General features: G+C 38.6%; 1 protein-coding gene across 1 annotated transcript in view; it reads right to left on the reverse strand.

The window, feature by feature from the left end:
* Window positions 1-11,204: 11,204 nt before the first annotated feature.
* The window catches only part of LOC104920766 (collagen and calcium-binding EGF domain-containing protein 1), a 34,198-nt gene continuing 32,863 nt past the window's right edge, over window positions 11,205-12,539 (reverse strand). The window contains exon 11 of the mRNA XM_019271502.2: window positions 11,205-12,374. Coding sequence (XP_019127047.1) covers window positions 12,186-12,374 — 189 coding nt within the window. The 3' untranslated portion in view covers window positions 11,205-12,185. The remainder of the gene's footprint in view (window positions 12,375-12,539) is intronic.

The following is a 12,539-nucleotide window of genomic DNA, read 5'->3' on the forward strand; positions in this document are numbered from 1 at the left end:
TCTTGCCAGATAGATTTTCAGAACAAGATTTAAATCTGGAAAACAAATTGAAAGTTGACAGAGCCTTAAAGATATGCGTCTCAAAACTCACAAAGCTTGTGATTTTATTTGAGGAAATTTCTAAAACAGCTGCTGTATGTATTTTGGCTTAAAAGTCGTCAGAGGCAAAGACATGTGAAGGCCAAAAGGGGTGAAGGAAAGAATATTTGCCATGTTCGAAGTGTCTGTCCCAAACATACAATGGCTGATAAGTTACATTTAATGGGTTACTTTTAAAAGCTGGCCACTCCCTCCTGACCTTTGCTGCACCTTGATATCCCCTCTATAGTTATATAAATGCAGCATCCCCCGCATAAGCCACTTCATTCCACAGGAAAACACAGTAAACAAAGTGTTTTCCAAATTTAATTGAAATGCAGGATGCTGGGTTAGCAAATTACTTCTTGGTTATCTGGGGGATGGAAAAATGGTTGTGCACTGTGGATTACTCGGGATTGTTGGAGATTATGATTCCACGTTAGTTGAAGAGGTGCCCTTTTTAGTCATGTTAACATTGTGGCTTCATGGATGGCGTTATGGATCAGTGACAGTCTGTTGGTGCACCACTTTTGTCCAGACTGGAATATCTCAAACCAGTTGGATGTATTGCCATGGAATTAATATCCCAAAAGAGGATTCTGTACATCCCATATCATCAGCTGGTCAAAATTGAATTTTGATTTGTCCAAATACTTTGGACCTGCAAAACCAGTGATATTCTCGCCAGCCTCAACTGTACTTTGCATTAAGAGTTCATTAGTAATGTTAGCATGTCAACATGCAAAACTGAGGCGCTTAATATGGTAAACATACCTACCAAATATCAGCATGTTAGCACTGTCATTGTGAGCATGTTGGCAAAACGATACAGTCTCACAGAGGTGCTAGCATGGCTATAGAAGCTTGTCTGACAATGGGGACCAGCACTCTCTATTGTTCCACCATGTCCAGGTGACATTGTGAATGTCACATGTGTTATCCGTGACAGCTCAACAGTATTTAATGCAGTCAGTTTGTGCCAAACAGGCTTCCTTAATCTTGACAACCCTCCATTACTGCTATTATTCACCAGCTGGGTTTGAGCACAACATTTTAAGAATACCTCTCTGGATGGCTAGATTGCCCTCAGAGGCAGCATGGTAACTGAGGTCTCTAGAAATATATACGATTCAAGCTACAATCAAATCAGTATAACTTTCTCCCTTCAATAAGCCGTGCAAGTCAACAGAGTATGACTCACAGTTGTGCAACAGAGAAATGTATGCACAATGAGGTATGTAATCTATATTACAGTAACCAAGGGTTTAGTACAAAACATAAATACCATTGACTGCAGTGCCAGGGTTAATTACATGTTGTTTTATTAACAAACTTTCATGACCCAACAGACACTGCTTTGCTCTGTGAATCCACGTGTAATTAGACTGATACGATAAAAAGGAGGACAGAAAAGAAAGTTTACACATAAGACATAATTTTGAAACACACAGCAGAACTGTCTAATAACAGACCGGCAGCATTGATTTCTTTTCATTTACTTTAATTTCCTACGTCAAGACTTTTGTGCTGAGGACATGCCACTGTGCCCTCAGGATGAATCCATCAAAGACACACGATGAAACGCCAACACATCCTGTTAGTAAATCTATGGTGGACTGTAAATCAAAACTTCTTTTTAACTGTCTGTCAAATATTTTTATAGCTGGAAAGTTTCCTGCTTTATTCCACACCCAGACAAGCTGCATTTCACCTGCAGTCTACACACCTGGTGACGGGCGCACACATTAGCACCAATATACACAAGCACTTTTACACGTTATGTATTTATATAAGGAACATCATTTTTTAATATTTGACCGTAGGTTAGTGGTATTTTCTTCTGCACACAGAAACACTGACACCTATCCTGTATGAGTGATAATAGGCTGTCAGTTCATAAAGTGTTTTCTCCTTTTTTAAATCAGAAACTGTTGTTTTTAAAAGCCATTTTAGTCGGTGGAATGGTGGCTTTTAACCCAGGGAGCCTGATCTTAATTCATGTTACTATATGTTTTGATATGTGTGATGGTGTAAATTGACAGAAATTCAAAATGGAAAATATTGTTGCAAAGAAAAAAAAGATAACTTTGTATGATATAATGCAAAATATCTTTCCACTTTGGGTCCCATTGTAGTTTTATGTTTAGTTAGGTCTGTAACACAACAGAGACAACAAAATAGTCAATTATAAATATGTATGAATACACAGGGACTGTGTTGCCAAAAGAAAGACTAATGTTGTTTTTTCTTAGGTACAGGTATTGAGAGCTGAAGAGAAACTGAAACTTCTTCTGCTGTAGAATTCAAAACTTGCTGACATTGGTACCTATGCTAATAACTAAAAATCCAGCTTTCACTGCCATGCATGTAGGTTTTTTTTTCATGGGAGCTGTGGTTTTCTTCTTCTTTCTTCTTCTCATAAAGTAAACTTTGTTTAACTTTCTTAAATTCATCAAGGTTTCAACACTTTTAGTGACTGACTGAAGTTAGAAATTAAACTCTCGGAATGCACTTTATTTTATTAGAAAAATCAATGAAAAAGAAATTCTGAATGAGAGACTACACTGAGTTACAGAAGCTAGTGGAGCAATGGCTAGCCTTGAAGTTACATTTCCCACTGTGATAAAACTCAAGGATCCACTTACTAAGTTATTTCTGATGCTTTTAGCCACATCCCACTGTGGAACTTGCTCAGACTTAGGGTGAGCACAGGACTTTGGTCACATAATGACAGGTGGCTTCTGTCTTTGTGTAAAGATAGTGTCTAGCTTTAGATGTAAATGTCCTTTTTGATCTTGATCTGGCTCACCACTGACTTCCAGTGACCTGTTCCCAGTGATTAGTGTTGGTCTGATGCTCACACGCAGCTGATATCTGCTTCCAGTTCCAAGCTCGTTGCCATTTCATTCATGCACTGATGCAGTATATCATATGTAGTTTTCTTATCGAGGGAAAATAAAACATGTAAAAATTAAATTGAAAGAATCTACAGGTGCAAATGCTCCTTCAGCACCTGTAAATTCCTATCAAAGCCATATATGTTTAGACTGCTGCTGAACCAAATCTAAACATCCATTTAGTATTTTTATTAGCCAGTCATAGGGAAAGCTGAGCTTGGTTTTCTTCCAAGTCAACAGATTGTGAAATGATCATAAAAAAAACTTTACAATGATTACAGATACAAAGAAAAAGTGATGGTGTTGAAAATAGTTTAACAGTTCCTGACATGCAGCTTTATGCCATTTGAGAACTTGTTGTAGGTGGTGGTTTTCATATTGGACTGTTCAAAGATATGGTAAAAACAAAATATTCAGATAACACTGTGAATCTGTTAGTTGCATTAAATGCATCACTGTTGTACAATTACCTGTCAAAATATTGTAAAAACAGCATGACAGCCGTTTTTTTATTTCAGGTTTTTGGTGTAGGATTGATGAAGACGTAAACAACATAAACTCACTAAAGGAGCGCACAGATCAAGCAGGTATCAAGTCTCTACAAGTTGGTTTCCACAAGAAAAACATTGCCTGGAAGGTTAAAAAAAACATCCAGTCATTTATTAGAACACTATTGCATGCTATGAGAAAGGTTCAATATTTAGTGCATGTAAAGGACTCACTGAAGGAGAAAATACCTGATGTGCAGCAAATGTGTATGCCTTCTGCAAGTGATTCACAAAATGGCACTGAACTTGATTATCCATGGCACTCTCCAGCCAGTTCGACACAGCTGCTGTCAGACCTTTATTTTATGGTGGGAGTCATTTTGTAAAGCTACAGGTGTCTGCACATTGTTTCCCAACCTCTAATTCAATTATCAGTCTGTTTTCCAATGAATGACACTTGGAAATTCCACTATCATAAAATTCCACTATCGTGCCAGAAAACTCACAGTCTGCCTAGGCCAAAAACAACAGTTTTTGATGTTGTGCAGTGTGTGTGTGTGTGTGTGTCTGTGTGTTCATATCCATTTATCTGCACTAGTGTCAGCACGATTATTTGTTGTGCATGTATCAGTCTCACGAAGTGATTTGTACTGATATTAAACAAACACAAGGGTTAAGCTTGAACGCTCCAGGTGTCGTGAACAGATATTTTGCGTTCATAACGGCCAGTGGTTGATTTAGTGGTTAATCTGCATGCCATCACAGTTACCTAGCTGTGGTTTGGCCTAAATATCAACAAGTCCTCAGTTTCACACAACAGGTAACTGGGAAGCAGACGTAGGATATTAACTGCCACTGCAAAGCCAAACACTGTTGACAGGAGATGTTACAACTTGCATTTGTTTTGAAGAATGTGAAGGCTGCAGGAACACACGTCATTATAGCAATATTATTATTTTCCTAAATCATAAAACAGGCAAGTGTCAAATGCTGCTATTATGTTGCTGACAGGAAAATGATTGGCAGGGAACAGAGTCAATTTCCAAACATTAATCAGTGTTCATCATGTGCACATAAACACAGCTGATGTTGTGAAATAGATTAATAGATGTTATGATAACTTGAAGTTGAAACATTGCAAGTGTTCAGGTTATGAGCAATTCACTTAATAGTGACTGTATATTAAATAGAGAAAAAGAGAATTGTAATTTTTCCGACATAAACAAGTTAATGAACTTAATGAAAAATCCAAAAGGAAACTATTCTCAACACCTAAAAGCTAGCCTGTAGCAAGTAATGGAAAATATATGGACTTTTGATAAACATGACACTAGTCAATCTTGCTGTAGGTTGTAAGTTTCCAACTTCCTTTTTAAATCAGTATTAATTGACTTTTAGGCTAATTGGCAGCATAATTGGCTGTAAGCACATCATAAAATAACAAACATGCTAGCAAACAGTTGCTTATTATAAATAAGCAACTGTTTGCTAACATCCAGGAGACATCAAGCGACTTTAGCACTAATGTGGATGTTTGTTTTTTATATTTACTCTGCTTTTTGCACTGTTTTGGTCTCCACCAACTCCTGAGGGAAATATCTGACATCTGACTTAAGCTACTATATGCCGTATTATGTTTACCAGCTATTTGTTTTTCTCTCTACATGTTTCTGCCATTGTTAATATAAAAACAGTGATTAGTGCAGCTTTTAGTGTGTTGAGATTTGTATGCCTTGAGCACGTAAAAAGAAAAAAGCGAATTGTAAAAGTGCCGCAGCCATAGGCCGGGTCAGGAGGTCTGAAAAGATGAAGCTGTTGTCCTCACGCAAGGCACCTCTGCAACCAGAGGCAACGCTCTTTTTTTCCTTAAAAGACAAGGGAGCCATGGACTTGCTCATCCGGTTTTTCACACTCTTGGCTCTGCTGTGTGCATGCGAAACGCTTGTAAATGACAGAGGAAGCCAAGGTGTATAGAGACCAAGTGCCTCAGGCCAGGGGAGTTTACACAGCGTGTTGCCATTAATCCGCCCTCTCAGATTTTTCTATCCAATTCTGCCATAACAATGCCAATCAAGTGCAGTTTTCCTGTAAAGCTAAGTAAAAGCATTTGGCAAGTGTCTGATATGCATTTTTGACAGATGTGATATTGTATCTAGGCTTTACTGTGGAGAATCACATCATCTGTATATCATTCACAACGAAAATAAATCAGACCTATAGCTGTGAACAAATGTGGAAATCTAGTGCTCTTGCAGCCGTGACATTAAATCATTTTATGTGTTTTATTTTTATTTGGTGTTATTGGCTTACTTTTGTTTTGGCCATGATACATACAGAACATGAACATCATATATAAATCCAATACCAATATTTAAAAAAAATAACTAAATAAATAAATAATAGTTGTTGAAATAATAAAAAAATAATAATGCTAATAATAACAATAGTATGTAGATAAATAAGTAATAAAAGAAAAGAAGAAAAAAATGTTGCATAAGTGTTAAAAGATTTATTTATTTTCACGTAGATGAAAGCTGATTGCAAAACAGCAATAGAAAAGTGGTACTCATGATAATAATCACACTTAGTCAACATAAAGAAAAATAAAAGATTCTTTCCCAAGGCTCCAAGGAGAGCGGAAAAAAGAAAACCAAAACAACAGGGAATGTTTAAATATGTGGGCCATGCTTGAAATTATATTTGAATTCATTTGATTCAGTCTACTTTCTCTATGGAGAAAACTTTAATGTTTTAACCATTAATTTGTTGCCTCCACTGAGCTTCACTGAGCTTGCATGTGTGCTACTGAGGGACAAACCCTCAAATACAGCAGAACTAATTGCAGTGTGCAGACAGCTTCATCTGAAAAAAATGTCAGATTAACCACTGTTGTAATGTCTGGTCTTGATTGAGGGATCAGTGCTTCTGAAAGGGCCTTCTTAAACAGACACCTGCAGGACAACTAATAATACATACTGATCATGGGATTGGTGGCATGCTTCTGACACAGCAAATAAGTCCATTACTCATCAGACAAGCTCAGATTCTCAGCCCTTTTAGCAGCTCCATTATGAACAGAATGACAGAAGTCGGCCTACAATCGGAAGAGGGTGTGCCCAGAGACAAGGACTGGAAGAGGAACAGGCTTCAGAGAGTAAACTAGGGTGCTTAGCACTCAGCCTCAGGCACGTAACTCAGATTTAAGAATGAGTTAGCGTGTCAAGATAGCGTGTCTAGCAGGAGACCACGCCTGCACCTGTCAGGTGTTCTGTGGCATGCCTGTGTTTTGTGCGGGAGATCATATGTGCGTGCAGGGCTGCACGTTCGATAGTAAGACATGTATTTATGCGTGTGTGTGCCCCCTCATCTTGTTGCACATTGCTACATACCTTAGAAATGATGGACACTTGTGATTTAATGCCTTCAACGGCTACGAATCCCTGGAAACATCTAAATATTTAGCAGGAATCCAGCGGTTGAGCTGCTCTGGCAGCCAACTTTCTGCCCTTTTGCTGAGGCATTAAAACTGGTTATATAAACTGTAATTTTTCTGTATCACTTCCAACTATCCCAATTCACTTTGTCTGTGGGTTTGATTAATGGATCCTGACTGAGGCAAATGCATATTTTTATTATTATTTGTCTGGGTCACAATTTACTTAGCAATTAATCCGCATTTAAAGCAAAAATCAATCCAGTTGGTGGCATCTGTAGGTTAATGTGTGTAGTAATGCTCTTTACATGGCTCCTGCTTAAGCTGAATCCTCAAATAACAACAGAATTTTTTTATGAAAAGCACAGAAACAAAACAATGTTAGACGTTTTGCTGGAGGACACGTTGCCACCATTTAGAGTTGCTATAGCTAACGTGTGAGCAAACAATTGTTATGCGTCCAGCAGACTTGTAGCAACGTTAGCCTTCATTTGGAGCCAAGTTTCATTCACACAAGGAATTTATTCTATATTGCCTTCCCTTGTCTCAGTCAACTTCTAATAAAATGATCTCTTTAGTTGCTAAAAGCTGCTCTATGCACACTTGCTTATTGCTAGCTAATACTTATTCCTCTACCATTTGGCGTTGGACAGGTCGCCCACTATGCTTTTTTGGTGGAAAATGAGGGTGACTAAAGTGGGAATCCTGTAAAATTTGGTTCCAACAAATCAAAAAGTGAGCTTAAAGATGCAAGTTGTTTAGAGCTGGGTGATTATTCTCTGTAGGTTTGTATGAATCAGTGCAGCTTTAAAGTTTACATCTGATGCCTATTATACCATAGAACATGGTAGAGCTGAAAGTTGAGGTGAGTCCAGCTTGCTCTGGATGGATGAAGCTGTTCATATTGCACCCTTAGGTTTTTGTGTCCCACCCTCCCTCCTCAGCACCTGAATTTTATCTATTGTTCGTTCCTGTTCTTTCTGTCACTAGGTGGTTTCTTTGTGGTTTACAAAGAAGAGATGACTGATAAACTTGCAACTATGTTGACCTGCTACTGGAGTGTGCATATTCTCTGAAAACTATTTTTATACTTTTGTGCGTTCATAGCGAATAAGCTTGGGTTTCTAAGAAAGTGAAATATAAATAACACCATAAAATTCCTTGGTGCCATTGTGAGAAATTTAGATTAGGATCAGTGGAATGAAGAGACGTGGCCAGTGAAGGGTGTTCTGACTGTTGAAGAATACTCTTTGTGATATCTGATTTCAAGAAACTTTGTTAAACGCTGTTGCAATAAAGCAACTGGTGTACCTTGTGCTGTCAAAGAGAGGATTTAGCAGCTTAGCAAGTTAGTTTAGACAAACCGGTGTATGCATGTTTTAGCCAGTTTATAATAATGTCATCTACAATAACATTTAACAAAGCTAACATTTCTTTTTTTCTGTCATTGTTTTTGGGACATGGAGATGCCTTCAATGGATAACCGACAGTAGTGACATGAGAAGAAACCCTGGTTAGCTGTAAACTGAGGTGTGCTGTAGTTCATGGTTGGCACCTCAGCCTTTAGGCCTCCAGGAAGCCTCACATTTTGAAAAGTTTTTTCCTACCTTCAAGGCTGTCAGTGGAAGGTCGGAAAATCAACTTGCAGGGACTTGAGACAGGCATTCATTTTGTTGGGGCACTTTTGAAAACTTTGAAATAAATTACGTTGCTATGATGATGTGACTTTAAATGACGTACACTCTTATGGATTATCTATTACAACCTTTCAAGCAAGTTTCCAGTTTCTGCATTATGAGTTTGTGCCAAGAGTCAACAATTGCATGAAAATCAATCCCAAAATTGGTGGTGAACGTTGATAAAATTTGAAAAAACACTAATATGGTCCTTTAATAGTGACTAGGGGATAGTGAGATGCAGACTGTCTGCGACCCTTTCTAACCGGCTGATTCATCCTTGAGTTAATTATTGAATAACTGAAGGGAGCCCAAAGAAAAAAAACTCAAAGGCAGATCAATAGAAGATTGATTGAAGAAGAAATAACTGACTGACCTGAGTATGAGCTTGACACACAGTATAAACACACCCCCAAGAATAGTCACACAAACAAGCTTCTTCTCGCACGTAAACCACGTACACACACACGCACGCACGCACAAACACACACAGACCCAGACTGTCTGAAATGACAGCCGTGCCGTGCATGAGGTGTATACTGTGCCAGTGAGGAAATTCCTCTCATACAAGAACACATCTGGCCAAATTTGAACTCTCCTCACAATACATCATCACTGGACTGGAGTCCCAACATAACATATGTTGATGACATAAATGAAGTCAGAGATATGTTCGTATTAAGAGTTATTAAAAGATACATTGAATGTATTTTTAGCCTTGCCGGGCTTATCAACAGTGATGCCAGTAAAAAAGATTTTACTACAAAATATTTACAGGCTGACAATTATAAAGTGCGATAAGTACATGTGAGATATTCAAATGTTCAAGATAATTCAACCTTTTTCCTTCCTGAAAATAGAACAGTTTTTGCTCCTATCACTCTTCTTATGATCTTATTATGATGGTGGTGACAGATCTATTGTCGCAGGTGGTATGTGAACTTTTTGCTTCGAAACGCACTCTGTTGACCTCATCTCTACTGTCCCCTACAGGCTGAGAGGAAAGCCTCCAATTGCATGACAAGTGGTGAAGGAAATGAGATAATCTCTTTCACTTTCTTGCCTTTCTCTCGCTGACATGGTTCTTAAATTGTTTCATGTTGTTTTTCCTGATCCTGGTTGCTCTGGCAACGACTGTACTGTGAGCAGTGACCGCACGGCAGGAGGCGGAGCTGTTAGGTGAGAAGCCTGTCAAGTAACACACACAGACACACACACACACACACACACCCATGCACACACATTGATATAGGTATATGGGTAAACACTGACATTAGAATTACGCACGCACACACACACACACACACACACACACACACACACTACTTTATCTAAATCTGTCAGTACAAAGACACACTCCCACAGCAGAAGATCTGTCATCTTGATCAAAGCATCAGGAAAAGGTCAGACGGTGTGTGTCCATGTCTTTGGTGGTGGGTACAAGCCAAGACAGGCCCCCTCTGACAGCTTGGGGTCTTCAATTATCCCTCCAGCTGTTTATACCCAGGCATTTCACCTCTAACCTCTGATACTTACACCTCTCATAATGACACTCAGCTACGCTACAGTTCAGAAGTCGGTGCTGAGGATAACGAGCGGATAATGTGTCTAAGAGCATAAATTCTAGGATGATTTACTTATTTTTCATAACTTGTATGTTTGAGAAGCTATTGATATTGAGATTTATGCATTGTAATTATGTTAGGATTTAGTGCTGTGAAAACTTGCTGAGACTTTGGTTGTCTCACCTGGTTGGTATTCCGAGTTACACTGATGGTGAGGCTCTACTTCAAGGGGATTTTCTGGGACTTGTCACCCTCTGCTGGTGGACACACTTCACTTCAGGCATCAGGAGTGCAGAATCACGTTATTTAGAGGCAGGAATACAGGATGGTTAGAAAAAAATGACATTTTAAAGCTTTGTTTCTCCAAGGTTACTGTTGCAAATAGATTGTGGTCACTAAATGTTGAGAGGGAGGAAAGGAGTGTTGTTCATTTGGGTATTTTACTTGATGACAAGCTTTATTCAACATCTCCTTATGGTAATATTGGTTTTAAATTATCTGGCTCATTTAAAAAATAATGGGAGAAAGATACACGTGTATCTCGTCTTTCCCGCAGTGTTAAAATAAATTTAAAAAAGAGAGCTTTGATCTGTCGGATATAGTAACAGGAGTACATCACTGTAAAAGAAGAAACCCTTACATATATTTACCCCAACATAATACGGTGCTACTGATTCTGGTTAAAGGTTGAAGAACATGTGTGCAGCTCTGAGCCATGCAAATAAGCATGTTAATCAAGGTTTTATAGTCGTGAACTATACTACATTTGCAGCTGGTTAGTTTAGCTTACATTAACATATAAACTGGCTTTGTTTCAATGGCACCAGAATCTACCGGCTCCTCTAAATCTCACTAAATAAGATGTTATATATTGTTTGTTTAATCTGCAAAAGTACCTTTATTTATTTCACTGTTAAAATGAAAAATGTAAACTGAACTGCATGACAATGCTGTATTGTTTTTGATGCACTCATTCTTTCATGTTTCATCAAAACATATAATATTTATTACTTCTTTTCAAAAATTTGATGATCAGTTCACAAAAAACAAACTTTAAAACGTTCAAATCTAGATTCAGAGAAAACTTTATTGATCAGTGAGTTAGCTCTTGTTGGCAGCTGCTTCAGTAAAAAACAAAAAACTTCCAAGTCAAAATATGACACTCACAGTCAACTGGCCTGATGATATATGGGTTATAAAAGTGACTGTAAAATGTAGTTATCTGCAACTCACAATACATAAATCCATGTCATCATTTTAATTTAAAGTTTTGATTTTCTACAACCTTTTTAAGTAATATTTAATATGCATGTTATTTATAAGCAGCAGATATGAGCGGATTCTTTAAAATATACTGACCAAAGATTGGGTGCCTTACATACTTGGCATTTGACAACATTTGAGTTTTCTAATTGTACAATTTCAAAAACACATCTGTTTTTTTGTGCAACAGTAGAGGATTGAGATTGTACAATGAATGAATAATGAATCAGTTTCTGAAGACGCCTCAGAGGGGAGAACGGCTCCAGGGCTCAGACTCGAGGGATGGATACTGCAGACAGGTGCAGGGGAGGCCTCTCAGTGAAGGTCCTGGTCCTTTGTACCAATGCCCTGCAGGCAAACTGTCAGTGACAGCAGAGCTTCCATGGACAGACTCGGGAACAGGAAGAGATGTAGACGATAAAGTTCATCGTTTGAAGTGGTTCAGCTTAGAGTCTCAGACATAAAGGCACTCACTACATTTTTCTCACTCCATGTCCTGCACATTCATCCCTCATTCACACCACAGCATATGAAAGGCAGCCACAAGGTGCTTGCAGTAGTTAACAGAGTCTGTGGTCCAATTTCTGTTTTTATAATCCTTGTTTCTCTCTGATTTACTGTCTGTGGCAGTGTTGAGAGCGTAATCAAGGCTCCATGCTCAGGTTATCCCGGCTGTGAGAAATTATCTACATGTTGGCACTTTGAACACCAGCATCCTTCAAGAGTCAAGTTTGATGTTTGTTTTGCTGGGTTTGAGTGATTGTTACTGAGTGAGTTGTCAAAGGTCAGGTATTGAGCATGAGGTCTCCTTGTCCAGAGCCCCACTCTACAAAGTCCATTTCCCCGCTGGAATGAGGAGGATTGTCCAGAGAGATGCCTCGCCGCTCCCCAAACACCTTCTCCTGCAGTTCAATTATGTCATTGCGGATGTCAGCCATCATTAGCAGAAGGAAGTCGAAGGAGCCGGGTGGTCCCTGAGGAGAGAAAAGAAACTGAGGAATTTAGGACACAAATGCTATGCATATCATTTTTCACTGGGTTTCCTTTTGTGAAGTGTCCGGCCCAAAGGATGTAAGAGAATATTATAGTCATACAAAATGATACAAAACATATTGTGCACCAACCTCTTGTATAAATTA

The sequence above is a fragment of the Larimichthys crocea genome, chromosome VIII (genome assembly GCF_000972845.2).
Source record: "Larimichthys crocea isolate SSNF chromosome VIII, L_crocea_2.0, whole genome shotgun sequence".
Lineage (NCBI taxonomy): Eukaryota > Metazoa > Chordata > Actinopteri > Sciaenidae > Larimichthys > Larimichthys crocea.